This window comes from Rhinolophus ferrumequinum, chromosome 24 (assembly GCF_004115265.2).
Source record: "Rhinolophus ferrumequinum isolate MPI-CBG mRhiFer1 chromosome 24, mRhiFer1_v1.p, whole genome shotgun sequence".
Lineage (NCBI taxonomy): Eukaryota > Metazoa > Chordata > Mammalia > Chiroptera > Rhinolophidae > Rhinolophus > Rhinolophus ferrumequinum.
The window spans coordinates 27,220,943-27,241,699 of record NC_046307.1 but is presented as its reverse complement, the minus strand read 5'-3'; the positions used below and the strand labels follow the sequence as shown (position 1 = coordinate 27,241,699).

Below are 20,757 nucleotides of genomic sequence, written 5' to 3'. Positions count from 1 at the left end.
AAAGGCACTATTTACCTAAGTTTGTTTGCTCTTTTCCTTCGTTTTTTTCCCCCAGAGTCCACAGCTTCAGTCTCCCAGTCAACACCCAAGGAATCGATATGGGAAATGAGTGACTCAGAGACTTTTCTTCATGTGAGTGGTTTTGTCTTTGGCTGTGGGAACAATCTATTGTCTGCCTGCTTGTCTTGGGATTCCGCTGTTTTGGTTCCATTGTGGTTACATCCTCCTGCAAGCTGGGATGAAAGTGAAACACGCTAAAAGCCTCTGTGCTGGCTTCTTCTCTCTTCTGCCTCATTTCTGCACCCCTGTCCCTCAGCCACTTCTGACGTGAAGCTGGGAACGCCAGTAGGAGACTCACCCGTTCGTCTTTCAAAATATTACGAATTTATTTTAAATCACACATATATGACACTGACGTATGTTTGTGAGGGATACATCGGGGAAGAAGTAAAATTCCCTTTGACTCCCTCGCTTTAATCCCAGCCCCTCCTCTGAGGTCATCACTGCTCTTCCTTGAAGATAATCCTTCTTTGTCTATTGCCTGCTGTGTGTGTATAGATTGATACAGTTTTATTCTCTGTGTGTGGATTTTTTTTAAAAAATGCTATCATACTGTATGCAGCCTTCTGCCTTGTGTTTTATTCACCTCGCATTATATGTTGGACCACTCTCTTCCTCGGCCCATGCAGATCTGCGTCATTGTGTTAAATTGCTGTGTAGGGTTTTGTACTATGGATACTGATCGTATGTGTCACCCGATGGGAGGCGCTTCAGTTGTTCTAACGCTTCATTATTGTAAATAGTCTGCAGTGGACATTCGTCATGTGAGTGCCTCCTTAAGTGTTTATGCAAGGGTTTCTCTAGCGAGGGCGGTGACCAAGAAAGAGAAATGCGAGGCTGAAAGAAATGTGCCCTTTTCAATTGAATAGCTGTTACAAAATTGTCCGCCGGAAAGGCTGTGCCAATTTATTTTCCCCCTCACAGACTATCTGCTTTCCCATATCCTCCCTATACTTGGTGTGACCATTTGTTTAATTTTTTTTTCAATCTCCTGAGAAGAAGATGTCATCTGTTTCTTGTGTTGGTTTGATTAACAGAGAGTTTGAGTGTCTTTCTATATGTTTATTTGCCAGAAAACAGCCATTCTTTAACTCTGTGGAGGAGGCAAGGTGACATCACTCACGAAGGCACGGAAGATAAAATTGGAGGGGGCAGACAAGAGTGAATGGAGCAGGGATAGGTTTTGAAGGAAGACTATAAATCAGGATGAAATGCAAGGGGGATCTCATGTTGAAAAGCTTTGGCATACAGTAACTCACACGGGGGAAGACAGAAAATCTGAACTAGATGCTGAGAATTGAGGGAAAATGAGGCACCAGAGATCCCAAACTTCTTTGTCCATGGGATGGGCTAAGGATGGGAGGGGCTATTTTCTCTCAGAAGAGAAGGGAGCAACTAGAAAAATGATAGCCGGTGGGCAAGGAGTTTTCAAAATGGTATTTGTTTCATTTAACTCTTGGGCTGTTTTGCATTGAATTGCAAGGGAGCGAGAGGTCATCTGATGTTTTCTCCTCTTCTGTAACATCCTCCTTGATTCATCCTGGGAGAAAGAGAACACTTGCTCCAACATCCAGAGGCTGGATATTGCTGAAGGGGAACTTGTTATAAGAAGGTCTGTCAGTCTCCATGTAGCATGTACTCATTATGGAAGAAATGAGGGTTTATTGAGCACATATCATGTGCTGGCACAGTGCTAAGCTTGTCACATGGGCCACTTCATTCAAACCCTCGTTAGCAGATACTCCTATTCCTATTTTGCCTAACTTTCTCAAGCCCACACAGCTCTCGGTGCCAAGCCCAAGAAGTTTAGCTCTGATTTCATGCTCTTAGATATTATTTTATTTTACTTTGCTTTCCAGTCTGAAACAAAAGATCACGGTCTTTCATTTATCGTTCTCTCTTCCCACTGGTTTTGGTAATAAAACATTCATAATAGTCATGGCAGTTACCATCTCCTCAGGACTTAGCTATGTATTTAGGTGCTGGACTAAGGATTTTTAACATGCATTTCCTTACTTAAATCTCACAACGACCATCTGGTCAGGTACAGATATTACCCCCATTTTACAGATCAAGAAACAGAGGCTCCGAGAGTTTAATAAGCTTACACCTATCAAGTCTATCTCTGTTTTAACACTATACATTTTCATGCTTGCCTCATTTGATTTTTTTTTTGCAAAACTCTCGGAGATAGATACCATTATTGCCTGCATTTAAGGGTTCATGAAGGTTAGATATCTTGTCTGGGAAGTGACGGACCTGGACTTAGCCCATGTCTGTCCCTCTCTGATGACATTCTAGCACCATGCCATGCCGCTTCCCATGATTTCCCCGCTGGAGGCTCTTACAGAATAAGACAACCTCTTCATTTACATCAAAGTGCTTCCACCCCATTTTCGAGGACCTCAGTGCCTCTGTGGGTTTTTCCTTCCCTGACTGACTATCCCCAGTTGCAGCCGCATTTCTTCATGTGGTTTCTGAAGGGTAAGGGCTTCTTCCTTGGGTGAGGACTGGTTTAAATCATGAAAGAGGATCTGGCCAAAACGATTATTCCCTAAAATTAGCATTACCCAGAGAGGCAATTTCTCACCTCCACTCTATGGCTGCCGAGAATTGACTTCAGGGATGTGGGGTGTGATTGTCCCAAGATCACACAGCTCGAAACACAAACAATAAACACCCTCACAGGTTATCCTTCCAGCTAAGGAAGTCTGTTAGGGGAATACGAGCTCTGAACTCCTCCAGGTGCCTGGAAATGTAAATCATTCCGTCTAGCCTGAGGAGTAATTCGTTTCTTGCTTGGCAGCAGGAATGTGTGACATGATTCCAAATTGTTCCCTAAAGACCCAGTCTCTACTGGGTAGGGACTCCGAAGCCAGAGCGAGTAGAGCCACACGTCTGTCATCTTTTAAATAAAATCAGGTGGCCTGGGAGTAAGTCCTTTGTTGATGCCTCGGGTTCACTTTTACCTCCACAATAATATCCCAAATCCTTTCTTTCTAGTCCTTTCTTCTCACAGTCTCCTGGGTAGCACTGGGGGTAGGGGTGGAGGCGGGGCGGTAAAGAGCTGTGTTGGGGCGTCTGAAGGCTCAGGGTTATATCCCAGCTCTGCCAACTTGTGCTGTTTTTTTTCCCCCTTTTAGAATTTCAGGTGAGTGACTTGTTCTCGTCTCTTCTAAATCTCAGTTTCCTCAAAATATAAAATCGATATTGTAGTACTCATTTCATAGGGCCATTAAGTGAGGAAACGCCTGAGAAAAATGCCTAGTACATAATTACGGGCCAGTGAACGATAGTCATCACAGTGGATTGCTATTTCCTCTCGTCTGTACGTCTCAGCTGTTATTCCTACTATTTCATTTTTAGGCCAGTCCAGCAAGGTAACAAGAGGCCACTTCCAAAAGCTCCCAGCTGACTTGCTGTTTCTTATAAGTACATAAGTACACTTTTTGGCTTTATGACTTTTTTTTAACTGCTAATCATACCAGAGAAACAGCTGATGAGTGACAAAATTGCAAACTTGGGGAAGTTACACAATCTTTTAAAATCTCATGGTAGTAATTCTCTACTCACTATTAGAATAAATCTGAGATTCTGAAAGCTTTTTACTGACTCCTTTTCAGATGACTCTACAGACCTCTCAATTATTGGTTTTATTTCTATGGGTGGACATTTTTCATCTTCTGCTGCCTCTCACTTGTTTTGTTCTTTTTATATTGCTCAACGTATGGAGGCTTCACTCTATAATTTAGATTTAGAAATTTAGAAATGGCTCAGTTATGGCTGAAAAAGAGCCGTGGTCGAGTTTGCCATGCAAGGGCTTCCGGATTTGTGTTAGTTATTTTATAAGACACTTCCAAGAACATATCTCCTACTTCAGTAGCCTCCTCCACTTTTAAGGTGTTCGGTCTGCAGGCGTCATCTTAAGACGCCCCACCCAGGGAGACAAATCTTCACTTCTCTCTAGCTGCCTAGAAGGGAGCTCAGGGATGTGGAGTGACTTTCCCAAGATCACACAGCTACACAGAGTGAGGCGGGGAATCACACCCAGTGTTCATGGGTATTAAGCTTGTATGCATGAATTCTTGGGGATTGAAGGGTTGTTGTCTATGAAAACTGGGGAAACTGAAGCCCAGAAGAGGCCAGCAAGTTGAGAGAGGACTTGCAGTGAGTTTGGAAGAGACCTGAGACCAGAGCCAGTTCTCCTGATCCCACGTGCAGATCCCTGGCCTTTGGTCCAGGACTAGCAGCCAGTGTCGCTCAATAGAGCTTTCCCGAGGGCAGATGTTTCTATTTGATCCTAAACTATTAGGATTCAATTTTTCTCAGCCCCCAGATGGGTCATTATACCCATCAGCAGCATGAAGCCAAAGCTGTAGAACAATTTCAAATTTAATGGACCCAAATACGCACGAGGGCTTTGTCAGTCCAGTCAAAGTGGGAAAAAATGAACATTGCTCTGGTAGTAAGAACACTTTTCTTTCCTTGAGATTTTTATAGTAGCTTTTTCTTGGCCCCAAGGTTAGACTGGTGAAGGACTGGAGAGGGGGTGCTTTCAGCAACATTTGTTCTATTGCTGTATCTTTGTGTTTTACAAAGCCAGCCCCTACATCACGATCCAAAGCAAGCTGGCCTTTCCATGGAATCAAAGGATTCTCAGAGAAAAAGGTGGTTGGAGAGGGGATTTTCTATCTTTATCGTGACATTTGGTTTGGGTATGTGGAAATAGGCAACATGATATTTGGTAACGGCTTTTCAGATCTGTCATTCATTAAACATGGCTTATCTAGTTGTTTCTGTATGTGGCATAGGGCATAGAAACATAAGTAAGTCATGACCTCTGCTCTTGAAGGGGTGACATTTAGTGAGATAGACAGGCTTGTATGTAACAACCAATTATCCCATATGCTTTGTTTTGGATAGAAGTATGGAAGGGTGCCCTGGGTCCCCAAAAAGGGAAGAGATGGATTCTATCTTGGAAAGGAGGGCCAAGACGATTTCATTCAATGATCTTTGAATTGGTTCCTCAAGGATGAGAACATTTCATTGAGCAGGGAAGGATGAGCAGGGAGGGAGAACAGCATGAACGAAGACGGGGGCGCTTGATAAGAACATGAAATCTTTGGAGATTGTTTTAACAGCAGTCTAGTTTAATGTCATGGAGACAGGAAGCTGGGAGTGGTCTAGGTTCTCAAAGGACTTGATCGTTGGGCTGAAGAATTTAGATATTCCAGGGTCATAAAGAACCGTTCATGTTTCTGAGTAGGGAATGACATTTTCAGTTCTGTTTTAGGAAAAACTGCTCTGGCAGGAGTGTGGAAGATGTATGAGAGGGGAGTAGGCTTGGAGGCAGAGAGGCAACCCGGGAGGCTCCTGCAATAATTCAGGCTGGAGATGAGGGTCTAGACTAGAATGATGGCAGCAGGAACAACAGAGAGGACAGGGTCAAAGCCATTTAGGAGTTAGAATCAAGAGGACTTGGTGACTGAAGTAAGCATGAAGGATGACAGAGTCTCTGTACTTTGAGAGGCTAGATCAAGGCGACAGGTTAACTGATAAGGGAACCCCAGGAGGGAGAACGAAATTTGTCAGGGGGATCTTGAGTTTCAAGTGCCTCTGGGAAATGTCTAATAGGCAGTTGGAAAAGTGGAGCTGGGCTGCCTTAGGGAATGCCTGGGTGGGAGGGGTGTCTTTGATGGTTGGCACCTACCTCTGATCAAACAGTAATTACTCTGATGACTCACAGTATAGATGCTGAATAGGGACTGGCCACTATACCAACACTTCCATACGTATTATCTCATAGGGGACAGTTCAGGGCTATAGATATAATTTTAGGGGGTCATTGACAATAAGTGACTTATCTAGAGCTTATTATGTGCCAGGGCTGGACTCAATGCTTTCAACATATTATCTCACGGTGAAGCATTGTCTGGATATGTGAAGAAGATTCTATTACATCCATTACAAAGGAGAAAATAACAGCTTTGGAGAGGTTAAGAAATTTGTCAGAGTTTGAACCCCAGGTCTCTTAGCTCTTGAAACTGAGCTCTTAAACACTTTATTATATTGTCTCCAAAGCAGAGCTAAGGTCTCACTGAAGTTCCTGTGGGATCACCTACAGATATCGTATGAGATGAAGGGGAGGATGAAGAGGTACAAGGGGAAACACATATCCCCATCCCAAAGGAACTATTGCATTGGGAGAGTGTGTCAGAAGCAAAAAAGCTGGCTAGGGAGGTAGACAGGAAGACACCAGAAGTAAGAAAGGATCCAGGAGAGCACAGGGGCAGAGGGAGCTGGGCTGACAAAGGTTATGGAGGGTGTAGTTAAATATTAGGAAATTCTGAACACTGCTCAAGGAGAATGAGGCCTGAGCTGTGGCAGGGGGACCACCAAGTGAACAGTGCTCGAGCTCTGCGGGGGCGGGGACTCCCTGAAGTCCAAAGATGAGCAATTGTTATAGGATGAATATTAGGTGTTCTCTCAAGAAGTTCAAGGGTAAATATTTAAAAGAGAGGCAGGATCGAGAGAGGGGGGGCAGGTGACTAGAGCAGGGTCTATCCTGGTGGAGGAGAAGCGGATGCAGTCCCGAATGGAGGAGTGGGGAGGGATTGGCCTAGAAATGGACCAGAGAGAAGAGAGTGAGGATAGAATAAATGAAGTTCTGAGAGCAATCAGATCTCATGGTGGCCTCCCAGGGAAGTAGGAGAAGACTGGGGAGCCAAGACCTTGAACGTGGAGGTCATCCAGCCCATGACTACCAGTCCTGGCCATGGACTGCATTCACAGGGAGCTTAGAGAGAATAGAGATTGTCCTGCTCTACTCAAGACTTGTAAAATCAGAGCCTCTGTGGGTGGACCTAAGAAATTGCATGTTTAACAAACTTCCTCAGGAGATTCTTTTGAAGCCAGCCCAGCCCTGGTCCTGAGAAGTCATTTAGGAATTGCTGGTGTAGTACACTCCCCTTATTCTACACAGAAGGAAACCGAGGCACAGAGGCATTATAAAAGTTCAAAGAGAAATGGGAACTGGCCTCTAGATAGGCCTCGTTTCTGGCTTCCACATCCCAGCTCTCTCCTCTACACTGCACTATGTTATTAAAGACGAAATCAAACCCTGTCAGGCCTTGACACTTTCCTGGGTCCTCAGTTGTTCAAGGACATAAAGAAGTTGTAGGAGGAATTGGCATTCTCGGTACAAGCTCCGTGGAAGGCACGGAGGAAGGCAGGGAAGTGAAGCAAAGCTCATTTTCACTCACTAATGCCGTTGTTAGGAGAAAAGAAATTGGATGCAGTTGATTTCAAAGTCAACATCGTTGGCGAGGCATTAGCCGATTTGTTTTATCTCTCATGCCCAGTGCTTTTCACGGGCTTGAATCAGTTGATAGGCTGGCAGTCTGGGGATACAGGAAAAGGACAAAAAGTGAATTCTCACCATTCTTCGCACAATAGCATTATATTATACCAACCATAGAAATGATTTTTTTTCCCCATTAATCAAGTTGGAATTCAATCCATGTAATTCGAGCATCGAACAACAGCTCACCTTCAGAAAGGTCAACCAAATAAGATGAAAGAGCTGCCAAGCTTTAGGAGAGGCCCGTCCGTGGTGAGGCAATCAGAGAGGGGACCAGAAGGTGTCTGTTACCTTTTAGAACACAGAGCCAGCCCTAAGATGGGTCCTCCTTCATGGTTAACCAAGTTTGCTGAGTGACTCACTCTGCAGACCGAGCGTCCCGCTGACACCAAGCCAGGCCCTGCAGAGACCCTCTGGTTTCACAGGGAGGTGGGATAAAACGGTATACCTCAGGGAGTTTCATGATGAGTATCTGTCCTCCTCACTGTGAACCCGTCAGTGAATAAAGGTACCGATGCCCTTGGGCAGGAGCCTGTCTGTACCTGGGGACGGCTGAACCCTGTGATGCTTAGTGGCCTGGCAGAAGGGAACAGAGGTGGCATTTGTTCTCAGCTGCCATTGCTCCACCATTCACTAGCATCATTAGCACTAGTTAGGCAACACTGGGCAAGACATGGGATCTCTCTGAGCTTCTGTTTCCTCCTCTTTCCCTAACTCTGTCCACAGTGATATAATTTAGCTTAAGTTCGCTTACCTCGTCGATTCATTTGGAAGGTCAAATGTGATAATAAATGTAAGCGCTTTGTGCGTTTCCAGCTGCTTACGTCGTGCTCATCATCACCACCACCAACAATAATAATTATTAGGATTGCGTTCCAGAAACTGCACCCACCTGGGGCCAGGGGTCCCTTCCATTGTGCCATGAGACAGAGTGGTCCCTCACTCTCCAGCACTGGTCTTTCCCGAGCAGGTGAGTGTGAGCCCTTGCCACATTTTCAAAAGGCCACAGAGCCCAGACGACAAGAGCTCGGGCTCTCAGGTAGATACTCCTGGCTCTGACGTTTGTTCTCTCCCTTCCTAGCTATGTGACTTGAGCAAGTTGTCTGACATCTCTCAGCCACAGGATTCCCACTAGGAGGCGAAGACCGTAATGGTACTGACTGTAGACCATTTTCTGAGATCAAACATGGAAAGTACTTTGCACTGTGCTTTCACAGAGGAAGTGCTCGTATAGGGTATCCATTTATTATTGTTGTTGCTCTCAATAATTCTGAGGGGTCATAGTAACATGTGCACCTTGCCACCTCCTTCAATCAAGATTTATTGATCAGCTAGTAAGGGCACAGCAGTGCTGGGCACTGCCCTTTAGAGAGGAGTCCAGTGGGGAAGGATTAGGCGTGAGGTCATGTCTGCCTCACGGAGACCCTCTGATCTCGCCGGGTGCGACCAAAAGGCTGGGTGGTGACTCTGGGCTCTCACAGGATGACGAGCTTTTGGTTGCTGGGGCACCTCAGGGGCAATGGAAGGTTGAGGCAAAGTTCAGTACTGGGTGACTCACTCCAATAAGGGTGTTCTAGAGTCTCTGGTTTCCCTCTCTTACCACATCTGCGTGAACTGTGAAACATCTATCTCATCATTCCTTCCTCTTTCTGAACCACATTGGATGCCAACACGATTTTCTCTCTGTTCCATTTCAAAGTTAAAAAAAAAAAATGGACCCCACCCAATTTTGCCCTTGGAACTAAGGACCTGACCCACATCTGTTGATTGATGGATTGATTGAAGTGTAGAGTTGCTCTTTTTGATCATTCCACGTATTAGAGGTCCCCCAAATTTAAAGGGATTATGTGAGTTCAATAAATGTATGTTTCTACTTTCAAAAGAATTTTGAAGTTCCAGATCTGCCTTAGTGCTGCCAGCCAAGGACAGAAAATATGGTTTCTAGTCACTTCCTTTGTAACTCATTACTCTGGAACCGGGAGCGAGTGAAACTCTCTCTCTAGATTTTAGTGTTTCTGTTGATTAACAAAAAATGAACCGGAGGAAATATTTTCAAATTCCTCTCAAGTCGAAAGAACTCCAGATTGTGATTTTTGGATCCCTTTTCTATCCTTTGGCTGTTTAAGACCATTCCACCTGTAATCCAGAAGAGGGCAGCATAAGCCAATGCTACCTACAAAAGAAAAGAAGCTTCTCTGAAAGCTTGAAGGTGTCACTTTTAAAATTCTAGGATGGTGTTAAGATTGTATCATTGAATTGACTTATTTCAGAATCAAATTTGTTTTAAAAGTAGAAAAAGATGAGTCCCAGGATGTATTAATTCAATGATGAGTCAACATATGTTTTAAAATGTACCCACTGGAGATAGAGAGCTTTTACTTCTGGTTGATTCCTGGCATGAAGTCCACTGGTTAGAGAGTTTGTGTTTTCAGATAGGATTGTAATATGTTCCTTTTCTTTTTCTCTTAGAGTGGTTGCAATTCACGATATTTTTGAGTCATTCAGAGTCAGGCTCAAATTTCCTTTTACAGTTTGTGTTCCCTTGGGCAAATGATTTAAACTTTTTCAGCCTCAGTTTACACATCCATAAAATGAGTTTTGTAAGCATGAAGTGAGATAATTTACACAAAGTGCTTATCACTCCGCCAGGCGTGCATTCATACTCAAATTGATTTTGAGAGGGAGTTTCTAGTAAGTGTGAAGCCAATTTCTGCTAATAGGATGGGAACAGCAGTGATATTCAAAATGGATTCCTAAAAGGTTTTCTAAAAACGCAGTGCCATTCCAGAACTGCACGTGGCACATAGTTTTATTTGAGTGGGTGAGAGATGGGGTTCTAATCTGCCACCTGAGGTATAACCATCTTGAAAGGCAAGTCGCGTATCACCCTGGGGTCTGAAGGTCTGGTGGTCTTAAGAGTATAGTTGTGCTCAGATACAACGTGCAATTCCCTGGTTTCACAGGTGTTGTTTTTGCACCAGTAGGCTAACTATACCAGGAGTCAGCAAACTTTTCCTGTAAAGGGCCAAATAGTACATATTTTAGGCCTAGCAAGCCATGCATATTGGTCGCCTGTTGTTGCTATAACAAATTACGAGCAACGCAGTGGGTTAAAACAACACAGATTCGTTATCTCACAGTTCTGGAGGCCAGAACTCAGTGTGTCAGCAGGGCTGTGTTCCTTCTGGATTCTCTATGGGAGAATCTGTTTCCTTACCTTTGTCCGCTTCCAGTGGCCGCCTGCACTCCGGGGGTTGAGGCCCCTTGCTCCCTCTTTAAAGCCAGCGATGTAGCATCTTTGACTCTCCCTCTGGCCTCTTCTTCCATCATCACATACCCCCACGTTGACATTTTTGCCTCCCTCTTAGAAGGATCCTTGTACTTCCATTGGGCCCACTGGACAATCCAGGATAATCTTCCCATCTCAAGATCCTTGACTTAACCACATCTGCAAAGTCTCTTTTGCCGGGTCAGGTAACATATTCACAAGCTCTGAAGATGATGTCGTGGACACCTGTGGGTGTTGGATGTCATTATCCTGCCCACCATAGTCCCTCAACTGTTCGAGAGACAAATGGCTCCTTCTTCTTCTCTAGACCAGATCAATAATGTCTCCTTTTTAGTGAAACATTTATTGACAATTTGTTCACACACACACCTCCATACTAATATGTACATTTTGAAACATAGCTCTCCTAAATGAATGTTGAAAGGATGATGTGTAAAGAAATGTACAGAGACGCTCTCATTTTCCCCACACCCAGTGGACGGCCTCGCACATTCATGGTCACCTCCACGCTTTCTTTGGAGACCATTGTCCTGGACCATCCCGGTTCTAGATTCAATGCAAAACATGGTACCAAATCTTCCTTCTTGCATCCTCCTTGCCTGCCAGGCTATGTACATGACACAACTGAGTTCTGGCTCCAGTATAACGAGGTTCTTAGAGCATAGGTGTTGATGTCACTCAGGCAGGTTCAAATCCCAGCTCCGCTGCCTGCAGCCTATCTGACCTGGGTCTCCCTTTCTTCACTGGCAATATGGGATCATACCTGCCCTGTAGGGTTCCTCTTGAGAATTAAATGTTCAAAGGAATGTTAGTGATAATATGCCTTTAGATTAACACTCCTGAGTTCAATACTAGGTCCTGCGATGGGATTTAGCCCTTTGTTGGATGTTGCTTGGCACCCACTTCCTGACTCTTAGGCTGGCCACCCCATCGAAGGCTACTTTCATCCCTTGTATGTCAATTTCCTTTAACGCCCATGTTAGGTTCCCTGGGCTGCAGTAGCAAAGTAGCACAAGGAGGCTTAATACAACAGAAATAGATTCTCTCGCAGTTCTGGAGTCTAGGAACCTGAAATCAAGGTGTCAGTAGGGGCCATCCTTGCCCTGAAGGCTGGAGAGGAGACTTTCCTTGCCTCTCTCTCCCATTCCTGGTGTCCCGCGTTCCTTGGTTTATGGCAGCATCAGGCTAATCTCTGTCTCTGTCTTCACACGGCCTTCTCTGTGTGTCTCGTTGTGTCCTTTTCTCCTCTTATAAGGATGCCAGACATTGGATTTAGGGCCTATCCTAAATCTAGGATGATTTCATCCCAGGATTCTTTACTAATTCCATTTGCAAAGACGCTGTTTCAAAATAAGGTCACAATCTGAGGTTCTAGGTGGACATAATTTGTGTGGTGAGGGACAATATGCCACCTACCACAATTCCCCTCTCACAGCATTGCTTTTCTTGCAAGCTCTGGGAGGCTGCTGCCTTTGCCTGAAGGTGTTTGTGTCAGAGTCCAAGGCCCTGCGGCCATAAGGCTCAGGAAGCATGGACAACAGACCCGGAAACCTATAGTCTTGACTGGTCTAACTCCCACCCCCTAGCCGTTAGTGTCACTGCTTTTCACAAGGACGAAAAAGCACCATCAACTTATGTGTCTTGTTGCCATTTGATGTACAACACTCTGGACCTTGCAGGGGTTCCCACTGGGGCTTTAGGCGTTTTCTGAAGGACATAGCAGAAGAAAAAGTACTGTTTGATATCACTTGGCGGTGTTCGTGTTTGCAAAATGTCTCTCCCATTAGACAATTCCAATTTAAAATACAGATTAGCTCCGACACAACCGACCCAGGCTGGCTTTTCTCTCTGATAGTTTCAATTTCAGGCTTATCCATCACAAATGATTGTAATACAACAGGATTTTGACAGAACAGGGGTAGGAGTTTTGAATTCTTACCTGCAATTTCCAGCTCTAGGGGATAATAGCAGAGAGAAAAACAATAATAACCGAGTTGTAGGATATGAAAACATGCTGAATTTCCCTCTTGGAGTTTTATGCTTCTAGGCATTCAACAAGTCACTTTTCTTGTCCAACAAATAAGCTCTCTTGTACCAAATTATGAGCCTTACAAAATCTATCACGTTTTTTCTCCTTTTGCCTTTAGTGTGAGGCAGCTTGGGGGACATAGTGACCAGTTTCAGTAATTATTAGCCTGGATATTTATTCTATCCAGGCCATGTCTGTGTGTGGCGTTATATCCTGTTTCTCTCAGAAGCTTTTATTGCACATATGATGTTGCGTCTTTCCTGGACATTTTCTCCTGCCCGGGCCTCTGTGACACCGCACTCATTTACTGCCTATTTCTGCTACTTCCTGCACCTATGTTTTAAGGGCCAGGTTTCTCTTTCTGGACATGCAGCCCTTGGGTTTCTGACACATTCTGATGATTTTAACTGCTCCCTGGATACCGGTGATTCTCAAATCAGTATTTCCAACTCAACCTTGATTCAGAGTTAAATCCATCAACTGCTTGTTAGACGAATAGTGTTTGTATGTCTCCCTCAGGTCCTTTACATGCAATGACTAAATTTGAGCTCCTCATCTTTCTCTCCCGACTTACCTTTCTGCTCTGCTTTCACCATCCCCAGTCTTAGGAGACAGTCAGGCAATGGCCCAGTGTCTCAGGTAGGAACCTGCAAGTTACCTAAGACTCTTGTCTCTTTCTCACCCCCCACATTCAACGTCCATATGCTGTTGGTCTCCGTCCTAGGCATTTCTGGAATCTCTCTCTCTCCCTTCATTTCTACTAGCTCTGAATTTCAGACCTTGGAATCAGATGATAATCCCATGTTGGCTGTTCCCTTATGCTCCTAACTGGACCATGACATGCTTAAAATGTTTCTGTGGTTCCCCACTTCTTACAGAATTAAACTCTCTGGCACGAAACAAAAGGCTGGTTCTTTGCCATCTCAGCCTCATCCCCTGCCACTCCCAACTTTATACCTTCCCAGCTGCTTGCCAGTTGACATGGAACCACACTGGCTCTTGCTCCCATAGTTTTGCTGATGCTGTTCTTCCTAAAATGCCTTCACCATCTTTCTTTGCTTATTCTTTCACAACCTTAACTCTGCTCAGGTGTTATTCATTCAACAAACACTGATTGAACACCAAGTATGTGCCAGGCAGTGTTGGGGTTCCATTGTTGAGTAGGCACAGAGGGACACACTCCTCATGGAGCTTAATTCTAAAAGCTCTCGCTGAACCATGACTGTGGCCTCTATGCCTCTCCCTCTGCCCACGCTCTCCAGCGCCTGTCCATACTCCATCTCCTACTCCATGGAATAGGATCCTGGTCTCCCTTCTCTAATGTACTATGAATTTCGTGACGGTGGGGCCACACCATGTGCATCTCAGCGTTTCTGGTGCCTGGAACTGTGCTTAGCAGCTGATAGATTCTCAGTATGTTCCCTTGCTGAACTCAACTATCGGTTACCAGTAAATGACTCCATGTCTCAGCTTAAGCTTCACATTCTCCAGGATGCTTTTCAAGACCCTTTTATACTTGGAACAATTAAAACTGAGAAATTACAAACCATAGCGATTCATTTACAAATAAAAATAACAAATCATTACACGTTAACAAAAATAACATATATTTTATGAAAAATAACTATTTTGCCCAATGAAAAAATCTAAGTGCAAAGAGTGGCATTGTTTTACAGGTACAAATCTCAATAGCTGGCTTAATAAGAGACAGAGTCTCTTATCTGCTCATGTCACATGTTAGTCACCGCTAGGACACTCCAGTGTACATCTCATGAGAGAATGACAATCAAAATGGAAAATAATATCTCCTGAAAATCATTTTAATCTCATGGGTCCCCTGGCTACACTTTAAGAACCACTGCTGTAGAAAATGTGAACTTGAGTTCCGTTTTCTCTTTGACCTTGTTGCCTCTAGAAGTCTAAATCAGCCACGAGCAGAAGTGCACAGGGCTGGGGAGAACTTACAGCAAAGTGATCGGATCACGTAGAACACAGCTCACAGCCCAGTTCGCTTTTACCTTGAGACCCGTGAGCCCCACGGCCCAGATGCCTAAGACGGGACAATTTGGGAGTCTGGGTAAAATGTTTCAGGTTTTCCGAGATTTTAAAAAAAAAAGTTTTTATTTGTAACGTTGGCTTTGTTTTGATTTTGAGACACTTGGGCAAAAGGGTGGTGAGATGCCGGGAAGCTGCTGGCCGTGGGAAGGTATGGTTGGGATGGGAAACTCGTGTGAGGATGATGGTCAGAAACACGTGGCCCAATCGTGTTCCCCATGTCTCACCAGAAGAAAGTGGATGACAACCTGGTGATGATCATTGTTCCCTGCCTGGTCTTTCTCCTGTGTGCACTGATGGTGGTGTTTCTCCTTCGAGGTAAGGAGGGCAGGAGCAGGGGGGATGGAGCCCTTCAGAGCTGAGGAAACTCTAGGAGGACCTGGGAGTAGATTGATCCATTCCGCAGAGTCCCCTTTCTATCATTTGTCCCCATCCTGGTCAAGGAGGTGACAAATAAACCGATTTTCCCTAAGATGCTACAGGCTTCGTGTATCATCCTCCTGAGAGAGTTATGTTTTGGAAAAGAGAAAAAGAGGGCGTTTCATTTATTGCACACTTACTCGTACCAGTCCTCATGCTATACTGTCGACGCGCCTCACTCATTCCATCCCCTTTACTGCCGTCGGTGGAAAGTACTATTATTGTTATCATGTCTTGGGGTGGGAGAAACCCTGGCTCAGACCCTCCTCTGGCTGGGATTGCCCCAGGAAGAAAGCCCTGAATGATCCCCAGTCTTCTCATTTGTTTCCTCAAAGCAAGACTTCTTAACCGAGTCCACAGATAGAACAGGGGATAAGTGACTCCCTTGAAATCACGTACAAAAATACTCACAGGTTCTTATCTGCATTTTTCAAGGGGCAGGGTCCATAGTTGCCTTCAGATTCTCTAGCTGGTCCATGACAGGGCACCCCGCCACCCTCCCCCACATTGAAAAAGAAGGTTTAAAACACTGAAGAAAAGGAGTCGTAAACGGAGTTTACAGTTTTCAACCAAAGTGTAGGCATGTGGCATCTGGTCCTATTGTAAAATGGGGGGAAATTTTGTTCTGGAGTCATTAACAGAAACTGTTTCAAGGAAGTCGTGAGGACATAAGATTAGTAACCATCTCAGATGTTTAAGCAACATAGTGAAACTTGTATATTTCAAAACCTGCCCCTCATGAACACTGAAAAAGGAAATTTGGAACTTGGTGGAAGCCTGCCATTAGTTATAGTTGGGGGAATTCTGGGTACATCTCATAAAGAAGTGTTTTAAACCCAAATGAGTACTCGTGTTCTGGGTGGGCAAATGACTGAAGAATGAGGCTGCTTAACACAACTGCCCACGGCGTTGGGACAACTTGGTAATTGATGGGCACTGCCTACGGGCCTAAAGAAGCAGCTATTTGATCAAGGAGAAAGAATGGCTTTCCCTGCCAAAGCCAGTCCCTAAATTCTCACCTTTGGACCACCTCTATTCTTCATTAGGTAGTTTTGGGATTCCCCCAGTATTTCTAATATTCTAGCATAGCATTCTACTTATACTATGGCCTTGTCTTTTCAGGGAAAGTCATGAAAACCAATTGCTTCCAGAAACACACGAGGTAATTCATCTTGCATGACTGACTGATTGTTGTAATGATAGTACAAGCTGTTACAAATGATTAGCTACTACTCAGTGGTTTAATGACTCATGCTTGTGTTCTGATTAAATACAGGGTTGGAGAGATGGGACATTGGAGGTGAAAAGGATGTAGGGATTTAACTCACATTAACCTCTGTCTTGGTTAACACTGTGTTATGTTGGTCCAAAATGCAAATACAAAAGCAGGTTGCATCAATAGAAGTATGGCACGCAAAAGAAAGAAGGTGATAGATATGTCACTCTGTGCTAGAAACTCTTTGTTCAAATCTGGGCAACTCACTTTAAAAGGACACTTTTAAACAAGAGTTCATGGAGAGGAGTGTTGTCAGTATGGAAAATGATAAAAAACGTGTAGAATATCATTCCTGGGATATGGCTTCCTCTGCCCAGTTAGACCATGGAAGCAGTTTTTTGGGTCTTTTTTTTTTTTTTTTGAAGAGTCTATGGAGAGGGATTTTTGGATATATATCCTGTTCTATGACTTTTTGGGAAAGATGGAAAGATTTGGTGTAAACTGTGATGAAGACCTTGCCTTCACTTACTTATTGCATCAATGCCACACTATCTGTTAACAAATGAATATTAACAAGTAGGGAAACTGAGGCTCAGTGAGGTGACTTTCCAAGATCATACTTGGCGATCCTTTTTTGCAAATAAACACATTCAAGATCATGATTTTATATTTTCTAATATAGAAACTTTTAAATCCCCTATTAGAACACAGTGGCAAAATCCCTTTATCCCCTGCGGCCTTAGTTTTCCCTTCTGTGAAATGCCTGGATGAACTCTGAGCCCTTCCAACTCTAACGGCTTTGGTCAGTTGGGTTGTAATTTAGCAGCATCCATTTATTTCTGGGTTTGGTTGTTCCCATTATCAGACTCTTTTCTCTTTGTAGGCTAGACAACGTTGGAGAAAGTAAAAATGTCCTCGATGACATACAGAATGGAAGAGAAGATGAAGATGGTCTTTTCACACTCTAGTACGGCTTGAGGATGGAGCATTATACGGGAATTGTTAAAATAAGTCTTAGGGTGCATTGTTTTTTAAACCCCATCGATTCCATTGGTGTCCTGGAGCCAGTCGTGCTCTCATTTCACAAGTGAGAGATGTTGTCGGGACCACACCTTCTCTGCTCTGTGCTATAATCTGGTCAGCAGCATCACTGTTCAGTGATCTCCCGCACTATGCTTGAACACTTTCACTGACGGCGAGCTCACTACCACACCCAAGGGAGTCCACTCAATCTCGGGACAGTTCTGAGACTTAGAACTATGTACACGAGTGTTTCTCTCCAGAGAGCATCTGCCTATCAGTCCTTCTTGAACTCACTGTGCTTACACAGAACATGTCGAAACGCTCTGCTACCTGGTACTGCTCCAGATACTGGCAGGAGAACCCCATGGCTCTCCAAATTGCCTCGCCTCTGGGACATGATTTCTGGCCCTTTCCCTAGTTACCTTTGCCTTGTGTGCGTTTGTGTCGCTCCTTTTATGACGAACTTAGAGTTCAGTGTCCCATTCCGGGTGTGGGATGAGCAGCCCTGGGTCTATGCATCATCAACAATGCAGGATAGGACGTGGTCTTGCAGCATAATTTTGATTCACCTCTAAAACGTCTCAGTTTTCTATTGTTTTCTGTTCACATCTGAGTGTCTTTAGAGATGACCATGGTGTCACCTCTTAATTCTTGCTTGGGGAATTTAATTTTGGAAACAACCACGAGTCCGTCAGAGCAAAATGTGGTGAATGACAGGGACCTGAGACCAGAGCCAGTGCGTGGATGTGACAGCAAGGCCGTCCAGCTTAGTGTCTATCAATATAATTCGTGGAAATTTGGTCCTCAATAGGAACAGATTTATTTAAAAACTTTAAGAGCTCGCAGCATGAAGAACCCAGGGAGAGGAATGAAAGCAAACCGTTGCTGAATTAATGAATGAATGAATGAATGAGAAGAATGTGCACCTGAGTGGAGGCTCCCGGTTGGGCAGAAGTGTGGAAAGTCAACCAGATGGGAAAGAAATAGACTTCTGCTATGCTTAGGCCAATTGCAGCAATAATGAAATAAGTGCAGAGTCTTTCAAGGAAACCACCTTTTGTATTTCTACTCTCTTGGCCTTCTTTTAAAAAGGGAAAAAAATCACTGGTACAGCCTGTAGATTTCTTGCACAGACCCAGCAGTTAATAAAAAATCCCCCTGTCACCTGAGCACTTGGAAAGCAACCTGCCCAGAGCAGCATGCCTTCTGGCTCATTCTGTTGGTGCTGAGCAGCGTTGTCAGATGTAGCTTAAGTGAAGGGAACAACGAGCAGCCTGGGCCGGCTTCTTTCTGGGCTTGACTTTCTGCACATTAGCTTAAGAATCTGGAAATGACTGGTGAGCTAAACTCGATTTTAGAAACTGAAGTGGGAAATGGAGCTAGAGTCAGGATCAGAGCCTCAGTTTCCCCATCTGGAAAATGGACTGGGACTAGATGAACTTGTATAGTCAGGTTCTAATATTTTGGGAGTCCGTGATACACCCCATCCTAACTCAGCTCGTGCTCCCTAGTCACCTTCAAAACAACCAGCACCATTAATGCCACCACCAACTTGGATCTGACTAGAAAAAGAAGATGGCAAGTACTTCCTAAAGAGAACATTTAAGCTCAATAAATGTCTTTCTGTTTAGCAAGGGCGGGGCATCTTCCGTCTTTTCCCAAGTATATTTCTGAAACTCCTTGGTCAGACTAAGAAACATTTAAAGGAGTAACTATCACATTTCAGAACTGGTAATGGCCTCCAGCAGAAGCCTCTTGCCTAGTAGTTTTCAACCTTAGCTGGACATTGCAATTAGCTGGGAGAGGTTTTAAAAATCCCAATTCTAGCATTGCACTCTTTAAGTAATTCTTTTGTAATTGGTCTGGGGTGTGGCCTGGGCATCTGAATTTAAAAAAAAAAATAAAATGCTCCTAGTGGGTCTAACGTGCAGCCAGAGCTAAGAAACTCTGCTCTGAACTCAGTGGTTCTCAGACCATGCACTTCAGACCAGCAGCTTCACCGTGATCTGGAACTCCATAGACATACGAATTCTCGTCCCCACTGCAGACCTACTGACTCAGAAAGTCTTGGGGGTAGGGGCAGCCCATGATCTGTGTTTTGAGAAGCCATCCAGGTAATTTGGATGCACATTGAAGTTTGAGAACCATTGCAGCGTGATAATCCCTAACAGGGGGATTCAGATTTCAAGAACAGATTCTCCTTTACCCTGGGCTCTGGTGGTGGGTGTGGCCCCACAGGGTGGGGAGCTGCCCACAGCTGGCAAAGGTCTGGTGGAGGTCCTGGCCGAGTCCTCACTGAAGCTTCTGTTACTTTCTGCCGGGACTCTTGCAGCGGCTTCTGACGAGGCTCACCCTCCTCAGTGCTCTCCCTCTCCAATTTGTTCTCCATGCTGTGGCAGAAGCATCTTTTGTAAATGCAGATCTGAGATTCCTTTCTCTGATTTCCACCTGGCGGGCAGAGAAGAAGCACCAACAAGAAGGCTAGGGTGACAAATGCCTGATGACTTCACAGGCCAGGCAACTGATACAGATGAATGAGGTGACGGGAAGCGATGTGGTCTGTAACAAAGTGGAAGCGTGCGTCCACTTAAAGGCATTGCCATTCCCAGTTGGTTAAAATACTGTCCCGGTGAGCAACAGACGGCCACCGTCTAGAACAAGGCAACCATTTTTGAGACTCAAGGTCCAGGAGTTGGGGGTGGGTTTTACCAAAGGATGAATTAATAAATATCTAATTCTTATACTGACACTCTTTGGTCAGAGCTGAGGTTGTTGGTACAATTGTTTCTTTCCCTCTCTGTGCTATCAGGATGGTGTGTGCCGGGGGTGTGGGGACACAGGAGAGACTCACTTCCCTTAAGGAGTTTAAAAATCTAAATAAGACAAAACACACATGGGAAATGCAATCGAATGGATGCAGTGTTGTTTTTCCATTTCCACAAGGTAGGACTTCAGTGGAGGCGAGGTTGGTACAGCCGATCTTTACATGGTAGGTCCACAAACCTTGAGGATTTTCGAGCAACCTAATTCTACAACCTTGATTTTAACCTTTCTAAGCTAAATGAAAGATAACATCCAATCCTTAAAGGGCATTTGCAATGTATGTTCCCAGTACTCTATTATGTGTTTCAAGGCAATTTCTCATTGAATCCTCACAGCAGCCCAAAGGAACAGGTATATCCTTCTTGCTTTCAGAGCTGAGGAAACAGAAGCAGAGATAGATGAAGGAACTTGCCGGAGGTCACACAGTCCAACCCCCAGGACAGAGCTGGGCCTTGAACCAGGCAGGAAGGACTCCACACTCT

The 20,757-nt window shown here is 44.5% G+C and overlaps 1 protein-coding gene across 1 annotated transcript in view; it reads left to right on the top strand.

Annotated features, from left to right (window-relative positions):
* TIMD4 (T cell immunoglobulin and mucin domain containing 4) overlaps nucleotides 1-19,313 on the top strand; it is a 29,520-nt gene extending 10,207 nt beyond the window's left edge. Inside the window, exons 5-8 of the mRNA XM_033097028.1 lie at nucleotides 56-132; nucleotides 15,024-15,111; nucleotides 16,336-16,375; nucleotides 17,313-19,313. Of these exons, the coding sequence (XP_032952919.1) occupies nucleotides 56-132; nucleotides 15,024-15,111; nucleotides 16,336-16,375; nucleotides 17,313-17,397 (290 nt within the window). The 3' untranslated portion in view covers nucleotides 17,398-19,313. The remainder of the gene's footprint in view (nucleotides 1-55; nucleotides 133-15,023; nucleotides 15,112-16,335; nucleotides 16,376-17,312) is intronic.
* Nucleotides 19,314-20,757: the final 1,444 nt, after the last annotated feature.